The sequence below is a fragment of the Colletotrichum lupini genome, chromosome 5 (genome assembly GCF_023278565.1).
Source record: "Colletotrichum lupini chromosome 5, complete sequence".
Taxonomy (NCBI): Eukaryota; Fungi; Ascomycota; class Sordariomycetes; order Glomerellales; family Glomerellaceae; genus Colletotrichum; species Colletotrichum lupini.
In genome coordinates this window covers 3924276-3948175 of record NC_064678.1, presented here as the reverse complement: position 1 = coordinate 3948175, position 23900 = coordinate 3924276, and the positions used below count along the sequence as shown (strand labels likewise).

General features: G+C 47.5%; 8 protein-coding genes across 8 annotated transcripts; 4 read left to right on the top strand and 4 right to left on the bottom strand.

Annotated features, from left to right (window-relative positions):
* Nucleotides 1–1289: 1289 nt before the first annotated feature.
* Nucleotides 1290–4701, bottom strand: CLUP02_10563 (neutral/alkaline non-lysosomal ceramidase; the record flags this gene model as incomplete). Its single annotated transcript, XM_049289539.1, has 4 exons — nt 1290–1390; nt 1688–2017; nt 2356–2903; nt 2954–4701. The coding sequence occupies 4 exons, from the start codon at nt 4699–4701 to the stop codon at nt 1290–1292; spliced, it is 2727 nt and encodes a 908-aa protein (XP_049146684.1).
* Nucleotides 4702–5336: 635 nt separating this feature from the next.
* On the bottom strand, nt 5337–7093 carry CLUP02_10562 (uncharacterized protein; the record flags this gene model as incomplete). Its single annotated transcript, XM_049289538.1, has 5 exons — nt 5337–5522; nt 5596–5988; nt 6041–6347; nt 6454–6692; nt 6764–7093. 5 exons carry the CDS (start codon nt 7091–7093, stop codon nt 5337–5339), a joined length of 1455 nt encoding a protein of 484 aa, XP_049146683.1.
* Nucleotides 7094–9108: 2015 nt separating this feature from the next.
* On the top strand, nt 9109–10567 carry CLUP02_10561 (oxalate decarboxylase; the record flags this gene model as incomplete). Its single annotated transcript, XM_049289537.1, has 5 exons — nt 9109–9250; nt 9308–9641; nt 9695–9790; nt 9852–10319; nt 10378–10567. The coding sequence occupies 5 exons, from the start codon at nt 9109–9111 to the stop codon at nt 10565–10567; spliced, it is 1230 nt and encodes a 409-aa protein (XP_049146682.1).
* A 5824-nt stretch (nt 10568–16391) lies between these two features.
* CLUP02_10560 (uncharacterized protein) lies at nt 16392–17491 on the bottom strand (the record flags this gene model as incomplete). The annotated part of the gene is made up of 4 exons (XM_049289536.1): nt 16392–16488; nt 16598–16801; nt 16884–17189; nt 17247–17491. 4 exons carry the CDS (start codon nt 17489–17491, stop codon nt 16392–16394), a joined length of 852 nt encoding a protein of 283 aa, XP_049146681.1.
* Nucleotides 17492–18790: 1299 nt separating this feature from the next.
* CLUP02_10559 (uncharacterized protein) lies at nt 18791–19372 on the top strand (the record flags this gene model as incomplete). The annotated part of the gene is made up of 2 exons (XM_049289535.1): nt 18791–18826; nt 18962–19372. The coding sequence occupies 2 exons, from the start codon at nt 18791–18793 to the stop codon at nt 19370–19372; spliced, it is 447 nt and encodes a 148-aa protein (XP_049146680.1).
* Nucleotides 19373–19536: 164 nt separating this feature from the next.
* On the top strand, nt 19537–20047 carry CLUP02_10558 (uncharacterized protein; the record flags this gene model as incomplete). The annotated part of the gene is made up of 3 exons (XM_049289534.1): nt 19537–19700; nt 19751–19855; nt 19948–20047. The coding sequence occupies 3 exons, from the start codon at nt 19537–19539 to the stop codon at nt 20045–20047; spliced, it is 369 nt and encodes a 122-aa protein (XP_049146679.1).
* A 117-nt stretch (nt 20048–20164) lies between these two features.
* On the bottom strand, nt 20165–21226 carry CLUP02_10557 (uncharacterized protein; the record flags this gene model as incomplete). Its single annotated transcript, XM_049289533.1, has 1 exon — nt 20165–21226. The coding sequence occupies one exon, from the start codon at nt 21224–21226 to the stop codon at nt 20165–20167; it is 1062 nt and encodes a 353-aa protein (XP_049146678.1).
* A 541-nt stretch (nt 21227–21767) lies between these two features.
* Nucleotides 21768–23038, top strand: CLUP02_10556 (uncharacterized protein; the record flags this gene model as incomplete). The annotated part of the gene is made up of 2 exons (XM_049289532.1): nt 21768–22003; nt 22084–23038. The coding sequence occupies 2 exons, from the start codon at nt 21768–21770 to the stop codon at nt 23036–23038; spliced, it is 1191 nt and encodes a 396-aa protein (XP_049146677.1).
* Between the last annotated feature and the right edge of the window lie 862 nt (nt 23039–23900).

Here is a 23900-nt window from a genome sequence, read left to right as displayed (position 1 = left end):
TATCCAACTCACACTCATCCATGTCGTGACACACCACCCACCGGGCCAGGGAGCTGCAGCTGCAGCGAGACACAGGGGCCTGGGCTTGTTGGTTTCCAGCGGGGCGGGTCCAACTCCGCGCGGAAGGAGTCGTCCGTCTCCTTGTTTCCTCCTGCTGCAGGCCGCTATTGGTGGCGGCATCTCACCGCACCTAAACCCCCTGGCCGGCAGAGTTGTCTCCTGCAGGAACTGTGACAGCTGCATTCCAATGGGTAGGGGTGCCTGCCGACTGGGCAATCTGATATCGTACGTATTAGACAGTCAACAAGTTCGGACAACCTTTCAAGTCACAAACAAGAATTCAATGGTTTGAATACATTTACTCAAGGTCCGGAGGTTCTTCGGCCGGCGCTGGTTGTTTGATCAAGAGACATGGCGCCGGGAGGAAAGACTTGAAGGAGGGGCGCCGCTCAAGGGGCCAAGACATGCGCGGCGGGTGTCAGGTCGAGGCTTGTCTCGGCAGCGCCCGACGCGGGACCAGGGGTTCTTGTCCAACTCACAAGAATTCGAGAAGAAGCAATTCTCAGAGGGGACCCTCGCGAGTTTTGTACACTTTTCACGTCAACCACGGTGCCTTACAACCGATCGTTCTCCCCGGCTTGTGACCGACGCAAACGATCCACCTACATAAGAACCGGACTTTCGAGGGAAATCACTCGACACAAGGAGCTATAAATGTCTATGCAACGGTACCCGCATTGAAAAGCCGTCTGTCTATCTGGCATCAACACTAGGCCGTGCTGGCGAATCCTGAGCTACCAAGTACACGAAAAAAGAAAAGAAAAGAAATACAGCAGCAAACAACTACGCAGATCCTTTGGCTTAAGAGCTAAGATGGGCATCAGGAATTTGCCATACTCTATCGATTTTTTCTAGACTAGATGCTCCTCCTTCTTCCTTGCTGTGTCTTGATCGTGGTGGCAGGCCTGGTCGGTAATGGCACATAAGTAATTCAACCAGTGTACTTACACATCTCAACTAGTTGCTCGTCAAGAATTGCGATACCGAAAGAATACTGACTCTGACTCGACTTGTCTGTACTCGGCCCCTAAGTGTGCCGAGCGCGAGAACTTATTAAACTATAATTGATGATGTCCACCTCGAACTTCGGACTTACAATACCCCAACTGTCTGAAAGAGTCAGCCGTCCACGAGGTCCGTATACTAAGCTTCAGAACTCCCCTCCTGGCGTGTAGATTGTTAATTAAAGGGTTTTTCCTGTAAGAAAGAACCGGAGCACTCCATTGGACTTAGTATATTACGATGCTCTCGAGTCTCGAAGTCATGGTACAGGACATCGGTATAAGCTTTTTCTGCTCAATATCCTCTCCAATTCCCGCGTACTTGCGGCCTAGTCATTCAAGAAGGCAGTTATTCGCCGAACATGATCATGCAGAGGACTACTCCGTACAAGACCAGCAGAACGTCGTATAAATGACAGCCAACGGATGTCCGTACTACTGACCGTCGGTCTTTACTCCCACCTCCACATGGCCTAGCTCTTCTGCTCGTTCACTCTGTTTTGCCTCCACATACCGGTTTCGTGAGAAATCTCGTATAGAGTCGTCCTTTCACAAGACACCCCAAAGGCCAAAGAGCAGCATTCTCCCCCAATATCTTAACCCCGGAAACCAAAGATGCGTCTTACAACAACCGCCATCGCCGCCGCCTTGCTCTGCGCAAGCGCAACCCTCGCCCAAGCCTGCTCCCCAGGCTTCTCCTCGAACCGCAACCTCTCCCCCGGAGACTACGCCTGGCTCTTTGCAGACTAAAGCGTCGACGACGTAGCCGGCTGCAGCAGCCGCTGCGCCCGACAGTGCACCGCTCCGGGCAAGAAGTACGGCTCCTGCATGGGCTGCGCCAGGTAGAAGGGTAACGCCCAGGGCAGAATGGACCTCCCGCCATGCAGCAAGCCCATTACGACGGACAATGACGACGGCGAGTACGAGTGTCACGGATACGGCGATGGTTTCTGGAACTGTATTACGCCGTGTCCTCCTGGGTATGAGGTATGTGTTTGGTCCCGTGAACCAACTTTTTGAAATGGCTTTGAAGCGAATGAATGCTAATGGCAATGTCCCGACTAGTCCAAGGATTTGGGTCGTGTTCAATAAATACCGAATCGTCGAAAGACTTGTAACATTCTTGAAAGCTGAGCCCTGTTGTGTGCTCTGGATAGCGCTGTTGTTAATCAACAAAGACTCATGTAAAGCCACAGATTGCATGATTCCTCTTCCACGGTTCCCGACTCTAGAACAAACCTCCCTATAACCAGACCTCAGTGCAATTTGAACTGCCCGCTGACTCCTTCAAAACTTGTGATCTTTCCGCCCAGCGATTTGGAATCCCCATAGTAGCGGAAGCGGTACGTCCCCGGCTTCGCATCGCTCTCCGTCTCCCATACAATCTCAACCTCGCTCGTGGCGAGTATGTCGCTCGTCCGCTTCCAGTGGAAGATCACGTTCCAATCGTAATCGGTCCGCACGGTGTCCCATCTCTTGATGGCCCCTTTGTCAATGGTTAATCTCTCGACAGCTGCGTACGTCTGTTCCAGGCGCAAATTGTTACGCGGATTAGCTCCGACAAATGTGGCTCTCACGGCGTCCCCGATGGCGTATTTGTCCTCCACGTCAGTCTTGACGTCGCCGAAGCTGCGGAAAACGGGTGTGCCATCTCGCACTACGCCAGTGATGAAGCTCAGGGAGCGGTTTGTGTTGTCTGGAGGATAAGGTCCTCCAGCGTGAGCAGGAGGTCCTTCGGCGAACGAAGCTCCCAGCGTCGGGAGATAATTGAGCGTCCGGTTAATGTATGCATCCAGCGTGTAAGGACCATACAGAGTTGAAGCACCCTCGTATCGTTGTATTCTGTCAAAATTAGTGCCGAGCTCGATAGAGTGCCACGTATGAAAGCTTACCCGTATTCCTGTGGTGTTGTAATGTAATGAGTGTAACTGTTTGCTGGTCCTCCAATCACCACAACCGGCTTCGCATCAGTCTCTTCAGCAAACAAGGACTCGGCCTGGTGTTTGACTGCATCTTTCCATCGTCTTCCCGCCATGGTCGACGCCTCTCCCGGGCTGACAATGATAATCAGCTGGCCGACTCTGAATGTTTGAATGTCTACAATGTTGGGTGTCCATTGGTATGGGTTAAACACTTCGCCAACATCGAGTAGAATGGGTTTGGGGGAATGACAGGCGACTTGGTCTTCCGTTGGTGCCTTCAACAAACCGCCAACAACCTTCCATAGAGGGTTCGTATTAGTCGAGTTCGAGTTGTGCTGGGTGAAGTCGAAAGCCCCAGGACCATCAGACGTTCCAGCTGCGAATGAGTAGCCCAACGCTGCAGGGCAGGTTCTCACTTCCGTTCCGTTGGGAAGCTCGAAGTGGAATTCTGACATATTGTGGAAGGCATGGAAAGACTTTACCCACGAGCCACGAACTCGCTGAGACTTGGATCCCATGTCATCGAATAGCGCCTTAGCAGCTGTGTACTGCCTCTTGCCGATCTCAAAGCAAGACGAGGCACCTTCATCCTTCTCGCGGAAGAATGGTCCTCTGGCGTGACACTTTTGGCTTTTCCCGTCACTGCAAGTGCTTGTCTTGAAGTCGCAAGGCTCGCCGGTGTCCTCGCAGAAAGCGCCTAGCACATTTGGACTCACATCGCCCACATTGGCCTGGGAGAATCCAGCGACAAATCCCTTGGTCGCATCAGACGACTTTCGCATACTTTTCTCAAATAGCCATGCTGCAACTCCCTTGTTGTCCCCCGAAATGAGAGTGTTATTGCCGAGCATGGATGTGCCGTGGGTGGGAAACCATGTCAAGGCACCGATGCTCTTCCCGTCTGACGCTCGTTGGAACTTGAGTAATGTCAAGTCTTTCTCAACAGACCCGTCATCCTCAGCGCTGACGTTATATTTGGCACGTTCTTCTTCCGGATTCGCCATATACGAGTACAGGCTGCGGTTGATGTTTGCGCCAGTGACCTTTGTTGAGCCAATACTGAGATGCCCCGGCTCTAGGCTCTCATGTGCACGACGGATGGCCAACAAGGTACCGTCAACGATGGCTCTGTAACTTTGCTGGTCGAAGCCTTTGCTCGTGATTTGCGGTAGGAGATAGTTGAGCCAGGCGCCCGGGCCAGAGTGCGAGTGTGTCCCAGTCAGTGCCAAGTTGTGATGTCCATACATGGAGTAGTCGAAGCCTAGCTCAGCGAGCCCGTGAAGTACACCGTAACGAACAGCTGTGTCTCCCGACTGTGTGTCAAGCACGAGGTAGATGAACCTGTCGTTGCGTCGTTCGGTGCTTCCTACAATGAATGCTCGGGCATACAATCTCTGTCGAAGGCCAGTGCCAAGCTGTTTGGGGTCTGCGTAACCCATCATGTTGATTTCCACAACCGGGCCGGTAATGTCGGCTCGGCCAGCACCGACGAGATACAAGTCATTGTCTGCATCGATGTCGAGTTCATTGAATGTCCCGGGAAACCATCTGCCTGTATCGATGAAGCTGCTCCATGGGGTATAAAGTCCGTAAACAACCAGAAATGATAGAATGAAGCCGAATATGCAGACTAGAGCTCTCCGGGAGCTCGGTGGGGACCTTGTTTGAGACGCCGCCGGCAAAGCGGGTCTCTTTTCGGCGCTCCGTTCTTCAGGCATTTTGTCTGAGCCTACAAGAAATGGGGTATCAAAAAGACATGGATGAAGTGAAGTGTAGATTACAAAGATGGGAATGGATCATGGGACAAAATAAGGTGTTAGCGTCAAGCCTTCGAGAGCAGTGCGCTGCCAGGCAGTTGCGACACGGAACGTCCGGCCGGACCTCTAGAGGTAAGGGAGGGGCGGACGAATGACGCACGCAGCACGAAATTGTTAGTGCGCGAATCTCGAGCACCGAGTCTTACCATGATGACCAGCTCCGTTTTGAGATGAAGTTCATTCTTAGATAGTGCTCAAAAACATCTGGATCTTAAATTCGAACTTTTGAAAATTCAATATTCTCAAACATGGTCACACACGAAGTCGTGGCTACGAGAGGCACCATGCTACGTTACTAACAATGATAATTACTAAGCGACGCATAAGATAGAGCGCCATAGGTAAAGCGCGAAGTTACAAGCGGAACAAATTAAACTGAACATAACCAAGGAACAATCGGGTACTATAGCTCAAGAGAAAAGAAGGGCGTCGTTGCTTCCGTAGGGTTCGTTCCTCCTCCAAATCCTTATGTTCCAGGTCTGATAGAGCATCAGATCAGCAGCTCAACAAGAGCCGGAGCTGTGGCAAGCAGGACCCTAGTAATACTTGGGGTTCTTGGGGTCGGTCAAGTCGAAGATGACCGACGAGTGAGGTCGAGCACCGCCACGGTCGCGGGTGAAGATGCTCTCAAAGTCGATTGATCGGTTGAAGCTGAGGCTTCCGTCGGGGAGAATGTCGAGCCAATGACCCTTGTAATCTCCAGGTGTGTTGACAATGGAAATCTATCACGAATAACATGTCAGTAAACAACCTCGGTACAAGAATGTCAAACATAACGAGAGACGCGTGACTCACATCACCACCCTGCACGAAGTATCCAGTGACAAGCAGGTTCTTCTTATCCGGGCTGATCTTGACGTAGTGAGGTCCAATGATTGGCTGCGTCTCGTTGGGGTCATCCAGTCTCTTGACGTTGTTCAGGTCGGAGATGTCGAGTGCTGCAACGTGGTTGCCCAGAGTGATGGTGAAGTATGCGAATTTGCCGTCGTCGGTAATGTCGGAGTAGATAGCCAACGAGTCCTTGGCTTTGGAGCCCAGGTCGAAGAGCAGCTCAGCAACGCCTTGCTTCCCAGACGAATCGCGGCGGAATGGGTAGATGATCCAGACTTGGCCTGGGCCAACAGCGGTGGCAATAGCAGCGCTCTCAGGGTTGCCGGGGATGAACTTAACATCTTGAATGCCCAAGCCCTAGAAACCATTAGATTTTTGTCGTTCGCTCCGAAGCTGGTAGAGCACTTACGGCAGGGATCGTAATGGTCGAGATGATTGTTCTGTCGGACAAGTTCCACAGGCGCAGGGTGCTTGCTTTCTGGATTCCCAACGTCGGCTTGAGAATTGTGATAGGCACGACGAAGTCCGAAGTCAAGATAATTCCCTTGTTGAAATCCACAGCCAGACCATGGGGACTAAACTGCTCGCCGAGAATGTTGAGTGTTCCAGCGACATCCTCTGGCCATTCATGGATAATATCACCCTCTGCGTTGGTCTCGACCAGACGGCCGGGAGACGTTCCAACAGCACTGCCCATGTACGTGATGAAGAATCCACTTGTCACAGTAGAATGTCAGCACTTCTCATCTTCCCTGGGAACGTTTGGGAATGACAGGAATCATGACGAGGACAGAGTCATGGCATGTAGTGGTGGTGACTTACCCCTCTGGCTTGGCGCGGATTTCGTCGACGATGGAACTCAGTAGAGCTCGGTTAGACTTCTTGAACTTGGGAGCGTAGGGATTAGAGACATCAAAGTAGAAGGCCGTGTCCTGAGTCTTAAGCAGAGACAGTAAACCGCCTCCAATGAGTGTCTTGCCATCAAGAGAGCTACCCAGGTGGTGAGGAGAGTTTCCGCTCGTGGGCACATCGGTGAGAGCAATAATTTGACCGAAAGTGTCCTAAAAGCGAGAACGGCTGTAAGCATTGCTCAACCCACTGAGTGTTAAGTAGAGACAAAAGCATCACTCACATCGTCCAAACTGGCAGTGACCAAGAAGTCCTTATGGATGTTGTCACCAGCTCCAGTCCAGAAGTAGCCAATCTTCTTTGGCTTGATGTTGGCGCCGGTGAAAGGAGGACTCTCGAGAGGAGGCGTTGGGATTTGAAGAATGGGGAGAGGAGGGGCATTGGAGGCCAGAGGCTCGGTGACTCCCGGGATAGAAGGAATCAGAGGGGGCAGACTGATCCCCAGAGGACTTCTCTTGCTGGCAGGAGAGTAGTCGTTGCCGTTGACTGGCCCTGCTGCCACGGGAGAGAGCAGGAAGCCCGTGAGAGCTGCCAAAGACATCTTAGAAAGCATCTTGAGTCAATTGAGCTGCTGGTAATTATTTGTTGAAATCCAAGAAGTCTGATTTTTGAAGATGTTCCCAACACCAGACTACGGGCACTTATCTATTCTTCTTATACTCCATCGCGAGCTGCAATAAGGGCCGTCTGACAGTCAACCGCTTCTCTTCTCTGGACGTGAGCTCACTAGACAATCACACCATGAAGCCAATAAACCTCATCATCTACGCTATTGTCGAAGGATAGTATGCCGTGAGCCAGAACGATAATCTAGATGCACCCAACAGACCTTCTCAGAGTCATGCAGCGTTGGAGAGATGCCTGAACATGTCTTTGCCAAGAAGTCGGGACTCACACCTTGCCTATCACAATCCAGAGATCCTTAACCTCTAGCTCATCGTGGCCACATCTTTTTCCTCAAGAGGGAAGACTTTAATGTCGCGATCGCTTGGAGCACGGAAACTTGGGCGCCCGGCGAGCTCGACGTGTAGAGCACACTTCTTGACGATGTCTTAACTTTGTGTCAAGCAGCGCTAGTGTGGCCCAGTGCTTCGGCATTGGAGGGAGAAGTAAGCTTAACGAATGTCAAGAAGTTGATCGACACTGACGGCGACCACGCGTAAAGCCATGTGAGATGAAGAGTTGCAGATCATCTCTCAACTGGACGACGTAGGTGTTTTGTTTGTTGGATTGACAGGGGCGAGATGTACCAAACTCAGACATATATCGATAGTACCGGATGGCATCATATGTAACGAATAACACTTCGAGTTCATTCAAGTATCCGGGACCGATAATTCCATTTCCGCATAAGATCTCAGCGAGGCTGAACGGCAAGGGACGTTGAGGCATGCAACGGGGGCGCCTCTGGCTCTGCTGCTGCGTCGGGCATATCAAACCTTAACTTCTCTAGCTTGGCAGAACGGGTTCCAGAGAAGATGAACCAGGTAGGACGATGGCGATCTTAGACAGTTTGGTAGAGCTACGATCGAATAGCGTGTTCGTGCTTGGCTAGTATGCTGTTCGGGTTGAACAGCCATCCTCAAGGCATTTACGCACTGCTGGTCTCAACGTTCAGAAGATAGTAGACTGATTGGGATTACGAAAACTCACTATGTCAGAAGAAAGGACTGACCTGGGATTGCTTGTCAACACATCCTCTGCCATGCTATTTCTACATCTTGTTTGAATTGTGAGAAAACGTCTGGTCTCTTGAGCATACGGCCAAGGAGAGAAACGCGTTGAAGACTGGGTCTTTCTGTCATATTTTTTGCTATGTGAATTGACATGATCTTGACATTTCAGATGATTTAACTCTATTTGAACCCAGATCACGACTTTGCCCCGGCCTTGTAACGCAAAACTTGGGCCGGCCTGTGGTAAAGAAGATTACCAAAAAAGATGCGGGTAACATTCAAGCCAATATCTGTAGTAAGACAAGGTTAAAAGTAAATTACCGTAGTCTACCGCGTCAAAGTAAGCTTCAGTCAGGCTAGTTAGATGCCGTTGATGGGGATCAGCGCCTAAGCAGCCTTTCCCCCACGCTTTCCCACGATGTCGTTATTTTCGGACATATGTCGAATGGCCGGGGTCCAACCTAGCGGCATGCCCGATTCAAAGACAACTGCAGTCGATCATTTAGCCAATATCACACCAACACCTATCGAACACGCATATGCACTCTTGATTTTTGGGGGAAGATGCCTGTGAGACTCGAATTGGGAAAGTCAATAGTGTCGACCGGAAAGCAACGATGCCGCTGAATGGTCAATGTCGTCATCGCGAACCGTTGCTTCTGCAACTGCAACCTCAACGCCATGATTACTCGATGCGTTGAACGTGATAGTAATGAAAATTCCGCCATCGCGTCGAAGGAAATGAAGTACGTCTTTTCGAACTTGGAGGCAGTATTCTAAAGGTTAGACGCAGTTATAAAATATACTTTACAGATTGTCTTCCCTGCGCTGTTTCGTTTCATCTCTCACACTCTGCACCTCCTCATAAGTCGGTTCTTCATTATCTGATAGAATGCGACTACTTCAAATCTCCGTGACAGGACTCATTGGCCTCGTGGCCATCACAAGTGCCTCGCCCCAAGTGGCGAAGAGAGACGCTCAATTCAATATTGGACAGCCCATCGATGCCAGTGGCAAAGGTGCCCCGATCCTGGGTAAGTGACACGGAGCTCACCTTCTCGATGCCAGACCCAACTAATAAAATGACACAGGCGGCACCAACAATGCAATTGACAGAGAGAATCCGGATAATCTCGGCCGGCAGTCCACTGACAGCGGCGTGGTGCCGAACCTGAAATGGAGATTCTCTGATTCCAAGACCCGTATCTTCAACGGAGGCTGGGTCCGCGAGCAGGTCATTCAGGACTTGCCTCAGAGTCACGATATTGCAGCCGCCCAGCAGCATATCAAGCGTGGAGCAGTAAGAGAGCTGCATTGGCATAAGGTTGCGGAGTGGGGGTTTGTGTACTCTGGCTCGATTATCATCGGAGCCGTCGGCGAAGACGGAAAAAGCCAAGTTGAACAACTCAACTATGGAGATATTTGGTAAGACCCAAGCTGAGAAGTCAAAGAGCACTGCATGCTAATATTGGTCCTAGGTATTTCCCCAAGGGTGCTGCTCACTATGTCCAAGGAGTTGCTGAAGAGTCCGAGTTTCTCTTGGCCTTTGACGAAGCCGACTTTGATAAGATTGGGTTGGTGCTTCCTCTTCTATATGACACTCGTGTATGGAACGAGTCAACTGACACTCAAAAGAACCACTTTCAACATTGTCGACTGGCTGGCCCACACCCCAAGAGACATCTTGGCCAGGAACTTTGGCGTCAATGCTTCCGTCTTTGACAAGCTACCCGCCACGAACCCGTACATCCTGAACGGAACGGTGGCAACCACGAACGTGACGGTTCCCCCGGGGCAGTACCTCTCCGGCAACAGTTCCTTCGTCTACCGCACTTTCGAGCACCCACCTGAGAATGTTCCCGGCAACGGCGGCGAGTTCAGAAAGATTGACTCGACCAACTTCCCCATTGCCAAGACCATTGCTGCCACGTTCGTCACCCTGAAGCCTGGCGGGCTGAGGGAGCTCCATTGGCACCCCAACGCCGAAGAATGGCTCTACTTCCACAAGGGCAAGGGCAAGGCGACTGTGTTTATCGGAAGTGCAGCGTCGAGAACCTTTGACTTGGAAGCGGGTGACACAGCGGCTTTCCCGGACAACAGCGGGTGAGCATATCACTCATCTCGAGGGAGTGGAGTGTGTCGTTGCTAATTCGTTGACTAGACACTACATCGAGAACACCTCTGACACGGAAGACTTGGTATGGATTGAGCTGTACAAGTCTGACAGAGTCGTGGATATTTCTTTGACCCAGTGGCTCGCTCTCACACCGCCTGAAGTAGTCGCGCAGACTCTAAAAGTGCCGCTGGAATTCGTCAAGAGCCTCAAGCAGGAGAAGCAAATCCTCATCTGATCAGCGTGATATCTGCATGAGAGGGGCGATTGCCAACGTTTTCGGTGTGATATAGGTCTGCTTCCTCTAATACTCTATTCGATCTGTTCACAATCCATGGCTCAATGAGCATAAGACAGATGAGCTATGGATTAGGAGAGATGAGATCAATTGAAGAAGGCCATAAAGAGGAAGAGAGATATGCTATACCAGAAAGATATGGTGTGAAGAAGCTATTGTTGTTGAAAATCTCAATGGCGACGAAGCTAGCGTTGGAACAGTTTTACTTCTTAGGACCTATTATACGGCAGACTGCAAGAGGCACTCCGCCAAAACCGTTCTTTCCAATAGACCTACGGCCACCGTAAATTTTAGGCATTAATAGCGCGACTTTCTCATACGTATAAATAAATATTATAATAAATCCCGTATATTATTATAAGGAATTACTTATGACCGTAGGTAGTAGTGGTTACGTAAGGGCAGTTATGCCGCCTAGCGAAAGTGGGGTAGCTAGGGGGCATATCCTCCCTACTAATTTCTATTACTAATTAATTTCCCTTTCCTCTTAACTAACCTAATATTCCTTAAGTAAGGTAAGTAATCTACCTACGCCCCTATAGTTACTTATTAGCGATTATATTTTACTTTATTATACTTTATACCCTTTTCTACTTTACTTTTATTACTATTACCTAATTATATACGCAATTATAAGTATAATATTCGCGATTTACTAATTAGAAATATTAATTAGGTATAATTAGGCAATTTTATACGCAATTATTAGTATAATTTTTACTAATTAGTAATTGTGCTTCTTCTTGGGCTAATGTACGCGCAATTATAAGTATAATTACGTATATATACCTATTTATAATTTAATTCTTTTTATTTACTTTTTTCTTTAGTATTAACTATTTATATATATATACTAATAATTTCGTATAGGATACTCCCTTTCTTAACAATCGCGTACGCCGTATAATACTTATAATAAGTACTTAATATAGCGTTCCGGCCCGTATCGAGAGTATATAGCTCCTGACGGTCCCCGTATACTAACCTACGTAGTACCCTAACGACCTTATGTTTTATAAAATAACCTCTTACCTCCTTACTAATACGTATACCTCTATATAATAGCTTCTTTATTATACGGATTCTTATATTATTTATAAGCTCTTTATTTTCCCTTTCGAAAACTTTCTATTAGATCTATAACCTTAATATTATATAAGTTAGTATATACTACCCTATACTATTTAATATTACTATATTAACCTGTATAATCTAGCCCTAGCGTTAGATTAAACTTAACTCTAAGATTACTAAGAATAGCCGTTATGTACCCCTAGATATCGCCGTAACTCGTACTTAGGCTACCGATACTATTTAGACGACTATATATAATAATACTAAGACTAGTACCGAGTCGTGCGCCCGTTATAAGGCCGGTAAAGGTATTTTTACTAATTACGTTACCTTTATAAGTAAGGGCTACTCTAGTTATAACTATATATTTACTATATACGAATATACGCTCGTTACGCCTCTTATTATTACTTATATATTACCTTATATTATCTTATATTTATTTATAGTTTACTAACGGTTCGTACTAGTTCGTAATACGCTTATTAAGGTCGTTAAGCGCGGTCGTAACTATAAGGGCCGTAGTAAAGTCCGTATCGGTGCTCTACTTAAGTCTCTAGGTACTATCCCCGCTATATACCTCTATATAATAATAAAAGCCCTTAAATAAATAGCTAAGTAAGCTAAAAATAACGAAGAGGGTATATATAATAGTATATAGGATTATAAGGAGCGTTACTAACTTATATAAACTCCGAGTAAGGAATAATTAATTCGATATTCTTATATAGTATAGTATAGGAGTTTATATAAGTATATATTAGGATATAGTACGGTTAGGCTTAATACTTAAGTAGTAAGGCCCTTACGGAGTCGTAGGGTACTTACTAACTATAAGCTAGAGTATATGCGCTTAGTTTAGCCCATAAGAGGCCGTAACTAACCGTATAAAAGCTCCTTCTAAAGTTCAACGTTTCTAATAAAATTATAGAACTTTTATTTATTATATATTATCGTTATGTGCTTTTCTATCCTTTTTAGCGTTATAGATCCCCGTAAGCGTCTATATTTCTATATATATACTTATAAGACCTTATAAGCAAAAAGATACCCCTATATATCGCTATAATTATATATAAACATTTACCTCTTACTTAAAATTTCTTTTTTAGTTTCTTACTTTATATATTACTACTTTTTTAAAATAGCACGACCGCGTATTAATCTTTTATTATATTAAACGATAATTATTATAAAGTTAGAGAGTAATTAGACTTATAATATAATTATTATACATATCTTTATAGTTTTTAGTACTAGAATTATAAAGCGAACTTTCGAACGTTAACTTATAAAATAGGACTTATAACGAGAAGAGCGTACGGTCTTTTCTAAGGATCTATTAATTCGTATCTAAGAATTATTTTTTTAATAATGCTTAAATAATAAAGATATCCTTTTTTAACTCTAGTTTAAAGGATTTATAATTACGGCTATAGGATTATTAACACTTCGTTAACAGAATTAGCTTTAGTAACGATAAATACTAAAATAGCTCGTAATTATATAATAACGATTAGAAGAGTTCTTTTTTAATATACTAGAGGTTACTCGCCGTGCTAAAGGGTACGGTAGAGAGTATTTTTATATATAAGTTCGCTAATAAGCTTATATTATTAGCTAAAATAAACTATACTTTATATATCGCAAAACCTTTTTATAATAAGTTTAAAATCGGTTAAGTAAAATAAGGTACCGTCGTAAAGGGTTTACGACTCCTAAACTAAATTATATTTAGTCTTTAAATACGTACGATAAGCTTTTACTATTTAGATTTAAGATCTATGCTAGTATTAATACTTATTCGCGGTTTATTATATAGTTCTATATAGGGGTTTCTACCTATACGTCCCGGAATATACTTATATAATATCTTACCGTTATTTAATAACGGGGATTTATGCTATTACGAGTTCGTTTAGACCGAGGGAAAGAAACCGTTCTTATATCTAGTATTTATTACTACTTTTTATAATACCGTTTAATAGTAAAAAGTCTAATTATATTCCGTAATTACTAAATCTTTAGTAAAAGTATTTATAACGTTAAGATTAAGAGTTAGTAAAATCGTCTTTATTAAAGTAGATTAGTATATTAGTAAGTAAGTAATATATATATCTTAGTATATATAAGTATACTTACGTTTATAAAAATACTTCTAACTACTTAAGTTCTAAGGGCTATTCTATATAGATATACTCTCTAACTAGATTATACTTCTATTTACGTATATACTACTAATTCGTTCTAATTTTATTAACTTCGTATAAATTTAGAACTCTTATCGAATTCGTTATTAAAAAGGTCGCCCTCACGTTATTTCTAGTTAGCTATAGTAACTATATTATTAACTTACGTTACGAACCGTATAAGACTTTATATAGCTAATTAACTAAGACTAAGTTTAATAACTATTAAACGCTATTTAGAATAGTAATAATCTAGACGTATATCTTCCTTAAGCTACCTTATAGATTTATACCTTAATTATTAAGGGCTCCCTAACTATATTAGCTAAAAGTACGAAGTTTAGCGAGGCTAATTATCCTTGTTTTAAAACGTATTAATATCTTCGTATTTATCTAAAGTAGTATATACGCAATAAGCTCTAACTAGAAGTTACTTTACTTAGTAAACTATAGGGCGGTATTATATAGGTTAAGTAGAGATTAGAAAACTCTAGAATTAATCTTAGAGCATTAAATAGCTTCGTAATTACGAGCGATACTAAGGACAAAGAGGAATTATAAATATAATTATAGTTTACTCTAAACTATTTACTAACGAGAATGCTCGTTTCTATCCTTATAGTATACTAGGTTATTTATTATTATAAACTTTATCTTCTTATCGAACTACTATAATCTCGTCTTTCTTATTATTTTTAACCTTTTTAACCTTTTTCTTAGCCTTTACTTCCTTCTTAACGATCTTCTTTTCTTACTTAACTAATAATTCCTCCTTGATTTTTATTATTAATTTAATACTAATACTTATTAAAAGCCGTGTTTTTAGAACATTTCTATACGTTATTTTGCCTAAAGTTTTAGTTATAATTAGCTTTATACGACCTTTTCCCTTTTTTACTAGCTAAGGTTTAATAACTAGCGACTTAATTCCAATTTAAGAAATAATAAAAAGTTAGTAATTATCTTTTTTATATAAGATCGTAGTTTTAAAAAAGAATCTCTCTAAACTTATAGCTTCGTACGTTACTTTATAGTACTCTAAGATATTATAAGGATTCTTTATATTAATTAGAAATACTATCTACTTTATTAAAAGAATCTACTAGTTTATTATAAAATATAAAATAATAAATCGTATTATATCTTAATATAAAGTAAACGTCGAGAAGCGATTAAACTAAACTTTCTTAATAAACTTCTTAATAACTTAGATATTAATATAAGTCGTTACTTAGAAACCGTTAAGTTCGTTCTTAAAAAAGGATACGTTATATAATATAATAAAGATATTAATTATTAGTAATTGCTTTAGCTCCTTTTTTATTTACTAAATACTTCGTTCCCGCTCTTTTAAGCCCGTAAGAAGAGATTTTATTAATGTCGAGGCTTATACGTTTATACGTTCTTATTATATAAAAAGGGCAGAGCCTATATAAATATTATTATTAATTAGTCGTTTTAGAATAGCTTTACGAGGAAGTATCGTAAGGTCGATTAGTTTAATAACGTCTTATATAGAGATTAGAAGTTATTATAGATCTATATTATAATATTTATAAGCGAGCTATTAGTTTAATAACTTAAGTAAAGAGTGATTTTTACTTATAAAAGGGTAAAAAGTAGTAGTTATTTCTATAATAAAGTTATAAAAAGAAGAAAAACTTTTACGTCGGGGTACGATATTGCGCGATTTTATATACCGCTATACGGTCTAATATATTACGAAATTAAAATATCTCTTAAGCCGTAAATCTCTATAACCCCTATTTATGGGTTACTATACTAGTCTAGACCCTATCCTGGGTAGTGGGGTGACCGTAAAATACGATTTCTGCTTTGACATATGAAAAAAGTGTTTTGGCGGAGTGCCTCTTGCAGTCTGCCGTATATTACTTAGTTGTGTTGTAATTACTAGTTCCCCTCAAACCATTATCCGACCATGGAAACTCAATTGCTCACAGAGCTACGCAGAGGTGCAGGTGGGTGGGCAACCACCACGAGGTCACGATGACATTCAGCGACTCATGTTCTGCACTTGAACCTGCAAAGCAACGAAAGCCTGATAAGCGGGGAGAGACGGAGATGCAAGGGAAATAAGCGCCTCAACGCCAAAAGTCCGAAAGCATCTCCAACTCCATCATTTCCCCAATTGAGAGGTAGACGGGAGACGGGAACGGAAAATTCGGTAGGATGGCAGCACGCGTTATGCAGGCAACCCCCGGCGGGCCAGAGCCGGAAACTCTATCAGCGAACTAGCACAGCAGCTCTCTGGTCAAGCCGTACCAGTGTGCGATTACTTATGTCGTGTGGGCAATGAGGGGTGGGAAAGGTTATGGGCCGTCAACTCAACCCATGCGAGTAGCCTAGAACACTCCAATCACGCGGAATCGTATGATTGGGGATAGATTGTGTGGTGGTCAATGAAGCCATTGGCGAAGAGGAGGAGGGTTGCAGAAAAACATCATCCCATTGACCGCTCGCGAGCTTTTGGCCGTCCGCCATCACAGCGAACCTTCCTTGGGTCGTTTCGTCGTATCATGAGCTGCCTCGGTGAAGCGCGGCGGAAATGGAACGGTCTCTTTCGATTTTGGAGGCATGCTACATGGTGGTGTGAAGGAGGAATAAGAAACGCTGGGACGATCGGCCAAGCCACCCCTCGTTCGGTCTGGTCTAAGCAGGTAGACGGCAGTTGTTCCGAAGCAATCACGACTTGGCCCAGAATTGAGACCACGTTGGGGGCGGAATGCGGGGAGGCAGGACTAGAGACACTCGACACAGTGGTTTCCAGACAGCATCGAACTTTCCAGAGTCCAGATGACGGACTACGTGTGTGACTGTTGGACGAGGATGGGCTCTAATGTCGTTGTCGATTCTCCCTGACTGGTATGGTAGGGATGGCAGCTTTACGTCACTCCGATGCCTTCTCAGTGCTAACAGACCCGGGGGATCATCCCCTCTATTGGCTAGGCGTCGCACCTGGGATTACCATTTACCAGTCAAAAGGCTGATAAGGCATCGAGATGAAGGTTCTGGAGCTCGCCATGACGGGTAAAAGGTCAGGGAGCTTGGGTCCGGTTCTCTTAATAGTGTCGACCGGATATGCGACCCGCGGGTCGGCCGCAGGTACCATGGACGGCAGATAGGACTGGAAGCCAACGAAAGACGAGGGAGCATTGATACAGGTCGATCTGATGACCGTGCTCGCCCATCGAGACCCTGAAGGATCGCCAGGGAACCGGTCAGGGCCATTAACTTGTTCTTCTTGGATTTCGTTTGCCTCTGGGGAGACTAAGCGATCTCTGGTCCAAGAATTGAGTCGCATTCTCTGTGTGGCAGTGCTTGAACACGACCGACACGGCACGAGGGAAAGACGAAGCCTGGAGGGCGTGGAGAAACAGCTCATCCCTTCTGTATGGGGTCGGGGCCGAGAGGTCAAGTGAACAGCTGGAGGGTTTCCGGTAGGACGGCGCGCAGTGTCATCGGCAACGGTTACGCAGCCCGTGGTGGAGACGCGTTGCTGGTGCCGGGATGCTGCATTGGTCGGCAAGTCAGTGACGAACGAGGGATTGGGCTGGTGGTACGGAGAACGGATGCCAAACATATTTTGTCGGGCCAGAGGTAGAAAGACTTATGTCAGGGGTCGAGATAGGGAGAAGATCGTGAATAAGTGACAAACTTGAGTCTGTGAAACCCGAGCTCACTCGCGAGTCCCATGAGTGTTCTTGGGGGACAACCAGCAACATGTCAAGCAAGTTGCAGGGTAAACCATGTCTCGTCGCGGAAGCAGCCCCTAGCAGGCACCTCTCTGGGCAAATAGGGACCTCTCCATGTTGCGGTTGTTCCATGAAAGAACGTCGCCGCCCCGTTATTTGTGTGTCATCGCGACCTGGCCAGAGTTGGGCCTAATGGAGCCGGATGGGCTGGCACAACAAGGCATTGCGCTGCAGAACGAGGTTAATTACATGGCATATTGTCTATCAGCGGGGGATAGGAATGGGTAGCCCGGCAATAATACAGACTGTAAACATTCATGCGGCCTCTGTAAATGGGCAGTTTGTCGATGGGATGGACACTTTCTTTTTTCTCTTTCCACAGAACAGAATCTGGATCTTGTCCTCGACCTGGACCCTTCTTTTTCCCATCCTCCCTCTACTCATTTTCCGCCAGTCTTCCCTTATGCTTTGCGCTTTCTTCCGGTGCACGGAAACCAGATGAAACCGAAGACTTTCCAGCTCGCATGGTCAGGTAAGGTATCCATCCGTACCTAGTCTGTGGACAGGTTGATCACAGTGGTCATAATCCACCATATCCTCGAACCCAACTGCCCTACCCTGCCTGACCTGTCAATTTTTCTTGCATTCACCATTTCCAACCCCAGTGCCTCTGACCATTTTTGTGCTGTTACGCGATACTTAACCTTGGGGTCTATATTCACCTTGCAAGGTTTGAATTACATATTAGCAAGGTACCTTTACAATGGTTGTAGAAGAAGAGTCACAATGCCATCTTGGTATCCTAAGCGCAACCCCGATAGGTAGGTAGAGCACCTGAGTAAAGGTACTCCCTAAGGTGCAGAGTACGTACTTCACTCCAGCCGGCTCGCTCTGGGATTGGGCCGGCCTGACTTCACTGTCAAGCTCCCAGGTGCCCCCTCTCCCAAAAAAGAAAGGGGCCCCGCAGAAAACCGCACCCGCCGCCTTACAACCCACCTGCACCTCCAACTCCCGTCACAAGTCGCACCTGCATCCCACTTCCGTCTGTCTACCTCACCTCCAACCGACCTCCTCCCCGACTCCTTTCGTCCACCGATCTTTTTTTCTTTTTTTCGTCTTGTTCACATCGCCTACCTCTATTGAGAAGAACAAAATCACCTTTACCAAGCGCGGGATCAACCAACAAGATGAACCCTCTTCAGAAGAACAAGGTCGACGTCTCGGTACGTTCAATCCAGCCACTTGCTACCCAATGCCCCACCTTGAGAACGAAGCCCGCGATGGCATCACGGCTTCCATGACCGACCAATTCTCATTGCGTTCTTTGACGAATCTGGTACTGATCCTTCTCTTTACAGTCCCTTTCCCCTGAGGAACAGCGTCTCTTCCGCCTTTACGGCAAGCTCCCCTCTCGCTCCGACCATTTCGCCAAGCACTTGAAGGACCGCAAGTACTTCGATTCTGGCGACTACGCCATGTCAAAGGCGGGCAAGGGTGACAGCGTCGATACTGGCGCTGTCGGATCCCAGCACCCCGTTCCCGAGAACATCCCCCATCTCTCGAGCCCCGTCAACAACTCCTCATCCTCCCTTAATGGCAACAAGCACCACGGCAGCATCGCCGCCGGTGCCCACGCCGGCAGCCCTGTCAAGGAGGCGAGCTTCCTCAACAGAGAGACCAGCGCTGAAGAGGCCGAGCTTAAGGACCAGGAAAACACCTCTCCAGTCGACGGAGCCGCAAAGACCGAGGCTATCCCTATCCGGAGATGAGGCCCTGCAGGACCTTTTCGTCTATACTCTCTCCCTTGTCCCAAGTTTCGTAAAGGTGTTGTCGACACTACACGACGGCAAATTGGGTTGTTTCACGGGGCTAAATTTCTACTACGATGTTATGATGCTGTGTTGATGTTTTCACGGGTCTCTTAGGGGTTGGAATGGGGTTGGGAACCAAGTACAAATGGTTGTTGAATGGACTGGGACGGTTGTCTCTAAGTTTGTCTGCTGTGGAAGGACTTGCGGATTACGACGCTTTCAAGGTCGCGCTACTGGATATCATGTCCGCGATGTACGGCACTATTGCGAAGACTGAAGCTTGTCCGTACATGGTTTTTTTAGGACTGAAGGAGGAAGATGAACGAAGAACGACAGGCATATGGCGGCAACTAAATCGAAACCCCCTTCGTCTTGTCCGTATGCGCGCATGGCAGCGTTTGCGTTGTCCCTCAAGTCCCCCACTCTGGAGGCGGGGTTTGAGTGCGCAAATGCGATTCTTACGAGTGACCACCTTGTCTGTCCTCGTGGGTGCTCACATGCTCCTCTGCCGACCATCCAACTCTCCTCTATAGTCCCATAGAGGCCATCTACCTGCTGCATAGCTTAGAGTTGTTAGCACAGCTCGATCCGAGCAAGTCACAAAGATGCCCACAGCTTTCAATGTCAAAATGAAAATGTTGCGGGAACCCAATCTATTGATGAGCAATGAGACACTTCTTTTGATGCCATACGCCATTCCGTATCCCAGTAACCTCCCTCCCAGTGGACAATCTCTATAGGTGCCCTTTTTCACAGATCCAGACCCTTGATCGCCATATCCTTGGCGCCTTCGAATGTCTTGTTTCCTCCAATGAAGCCCGCAGCGTGGACGAAGACACAGCCAGGGATGCCAGAGATGCCGTCCAGTTCCGCATCTCTGAATCCGCGCCACGCCTCGGGCAAGGGCTTGCGGCTCTCGAAAGAGTCCTTGGTGACGGGCACCGCCTGTACACGCCACTTGGCATCGGGAGTCGGCTTCTCGGGGTACAGGACGTAAACCACCGAGGGGTTACCTCCCTCGAGGGAGTAGAGGTGGTCCTTCCAGGGTGCGCTCTGGCCCTCGAGGACGAGCACGCGGCCCTGGGGGTCGTACTGGGTGCGCTTCTCGAAGGCGGCCTGCACGACGGCGCGGGCGGGCAGCCATGCCTTGGTGTAGTAGTCCAGGTCGGCGTCAAACTCCTCGCCGATGCGGCGGCTGGCCTTGACGAAACGCTCGTCCTCGAGCTTCTGGGCCTCGACGGGGTCAGAGGGGACCGGGTCGTTCCAGTTGGGGTTCAGGCGGCCGACGACAGAGCCAAGGGTGAAGGCGCCCTCGCTGAAGCGCTTCTCGAGACCCGCGGCGGCGACGGCCTTGGGGTCGTAGACGGAGATGCCGTTGTCGTGGGCGTCCAGGGCCTCGACGAAGCTCTCGTACAACTTGTTCCACAGCAGCTCGACTTCGGCGCTATCCTCGGCGACGGGGGTCTCGGCGCCCTCGCTGAGCTTCTGGGCGATGATGGCCTTGCCAAAGTGCATAAAGACGAGACCGGCGCTGGAGAGCTTGGTGTTCTTGCCGGGGAAGGTGGTGGCGAAGCCGCGCTGGTGGTGGTCGTAGCGCTTCTTGCCGTCGTCGTACTCGCCGCCGACGTCGACGACGGTGTGGCAGGTCTCGAGAAGCTTGGGATCGCGGGTGCGGATCAGCTGGGAGTCGTGGTAGGTGGGCAGCTTGCGCAGCATGTGCACAGCGAGGGCCTCATCGGCGTGGAAGTGGCCATTGTGGGTGCCGATGGTGACGGGTGACATCTTGAGTCTCTTTGCTGCGTTTTCGGCCATTCGTAGAGGTTTGAAGAAACGGAACATACAATTGATGGACGGAAACGAATAATGACGAAGTTTTAGAATTAAAAAAGCGTTTGTGGGAACTGCAGTTCAATGATTTTCAACAAGTCTCTCTCTCACTGGTGAAGGAAGAATTGGAGAGTTTGAGATGTGATAGCCACACCCCGCTTTGACACACACACACCCCACACCCTCTCACTTCGGAAGGTCGCTTATCTGAACTCCCTGCGTGGCTCTATTCTTGACGCTTTTCCCAAGCTCTCACTGGAGAGAAGTGGCCAGGAACGTGCATCGCAGCCTCGTCGTCGCCCTGCATCCGCGCGCCCGTGGAAACTCCATACTCAAGCAACAGTCAGCCGTAAATGTCATCAATACCAACCCCAAATCTGTCCCATCGTCAATGGTAGAAGTCATTCGCCATCCATCATCTACGGCCGAATCCCCATTTCTTCAATCGATTGATACAGCCCTCCAAACTACGATTAACTAGCTTCCCTCTGCGACTAACGAAAACTCTCCCGTGTCGTCCGCACCGATGCCATCCGCGATGAGCGACGCCAACGGCACCGTCGCGACCCGCGACGTCAAAGCCGAAGGTCAAGAGACCGAAGATGAGGAGAATGGAGAGGGAAAGGCGACATACAAGTCATGGAAGAAAAAGTATCGCAAGATGCGCATCACCTTTGATCAGAAGATGCACGACTGCGAGGAATTGCATCGCCAAGAGTCCCTGGCGCTTGCCACTGCGAAGCGCATCGCCATCGAGAATGAGTAAGTATCTTCTTGGAATCAATCTGCAGTCCCGTGCCAGCGTAGGTTGTTGCCGAGTCGTTTCTAATCCTCGGCCACAGTCGTATACTCGATCTGCTGCTCGACATGAACTCCTCGGCCCAGCTGCCCTTTGACAAGCGCTTCGATATCTCACAAGACCCGCCCGAAGACACGTCGTTCCCACCTCTTGACGTCGACAAGTCTGGAAAGAAGCCCGATGAACCTACCAAGTCGTTGGACACACTTCTCAAGGAGGTACCGCATTATACCTACTCCCAAGCAAAGGAGCAGGACCCCACTGTCGTGGCCGACATGGAACCGTTCTCCGGCGAGCCTCACCCTCCTTCGTTCCTGACGGCCGACGACATTGACGACTACATCCACGACGTGGACCGACGTATCGACCCCGATAACCTCCTCCCGACGCTGGCTCCAGTCGCCCGCAGCAACGCTCCTCTTCCGGAGACCAACCCGCACGCCCTTTCCCAGACGATTGCGATGAAGAACCCCACGAGTGTCTACAATTGGCTCCGTAAGCACGCGCCGAAGACCTTCCTACAGGATGCCGAGAACGCCGCACCCGCCGGAGACGAAGAAGCAGCCGAGGCACCTCCTACAGATGGCCGGAGGCGACGCGGCGGCGGCGCGTCAAGAGGAGAGACTCGGGGCGGTCGCGGATCACGAGGCGGTAAGCGTGCCTCGCTCGCCGCCGTACGAGCCGAGAAAGCCGCGCAGCGAGCCGCGGAGAAGGCGGCCGCGGCGGCCGAAAGGGCAGCTGCTCTGCGCCGTGACGCGGACAGCTACGACCACAGCATGGACGAGGCCGACTCGGACGGTCCCAGCTTCGCGACACCGGCCACAGGTCGGGGCAAGAGAAAGCGCGCCGGTAGAGACGACGACGACGGATACCGGCCCCGGGGTTCAAGCAGCAGACCGACCAAGAAGAAGCGCAAGAGCGAGAGCGCCGACGTAAGCACCCCGACTGTGTCCAAGAGAGGCCGCAAGAGCGAGCTCTCCCGCGACAGAGACGACTAGAAGCTGCGTCAATGTAGATTGTCAGGTTGGTCGTCGGATGACTGATCGTTGTTCTTTTGTGGGAGGCCAACCGAGATATCAAAACCATCAGGCCAAAATGCTTTAGATGTCACGATTGAGATGGCACTGTATGCTGTGGCCTTGGCTGGGCAGCTGAGAGTCAAATCAGCACAGAAAAACCCTTTCTTTTCCTAGACTTGTACACTACATTATGCATCGATGGATCTCTTTTTTATTATTTTCCTTTGACCTGTTGTTCTTTCCCACGCCCATCTAGCGCGGGTGCCTCATGAGCAATGGATGTGGGCAGGCTCAAGAAGGAAGACAGCGAGGACGAAACGGAGAGAGAGAGAGAGCTGGGGCGCTGAAGCTCAAGGAAACGGCGCAACGGGATTTCTTGACCGGATCCAGATTGGGATGGGCAAAATTAGGGAGTAGCAATGGTGCATTTTCTTTCCTTTTTACATTTCTCTCTAAACATGCACTGCTGAATAACGAATATCTTGTGAGATGAGGGATCCCTATTCCATTGCGGAGGGCGGAGATGGCGAGACAGCTCACCACCCAGTCAGCATATCATTGAGCTTTGGGACTTGCTTTCTTCTTGTCTTTTGTTGGCTGTGGATCTCGACATTTGGTATTTACCAACGGTAGCCGCATCACTATGTACAAACAAAGCCAAACCCTCCATATGCCATGTGTCGATATGCTGAAACCAGATGATATCAAGTTGACTAGAACAGAAACCAGAAAGAACAAAGAGCCAACGGAAAATATAGAGAGATGATCCATCATGCTTCTGCAGCTTCGATATGCAAGAGAGAAAACAAGATTCGCATGTTCACGCAGGTTAGATACAGAA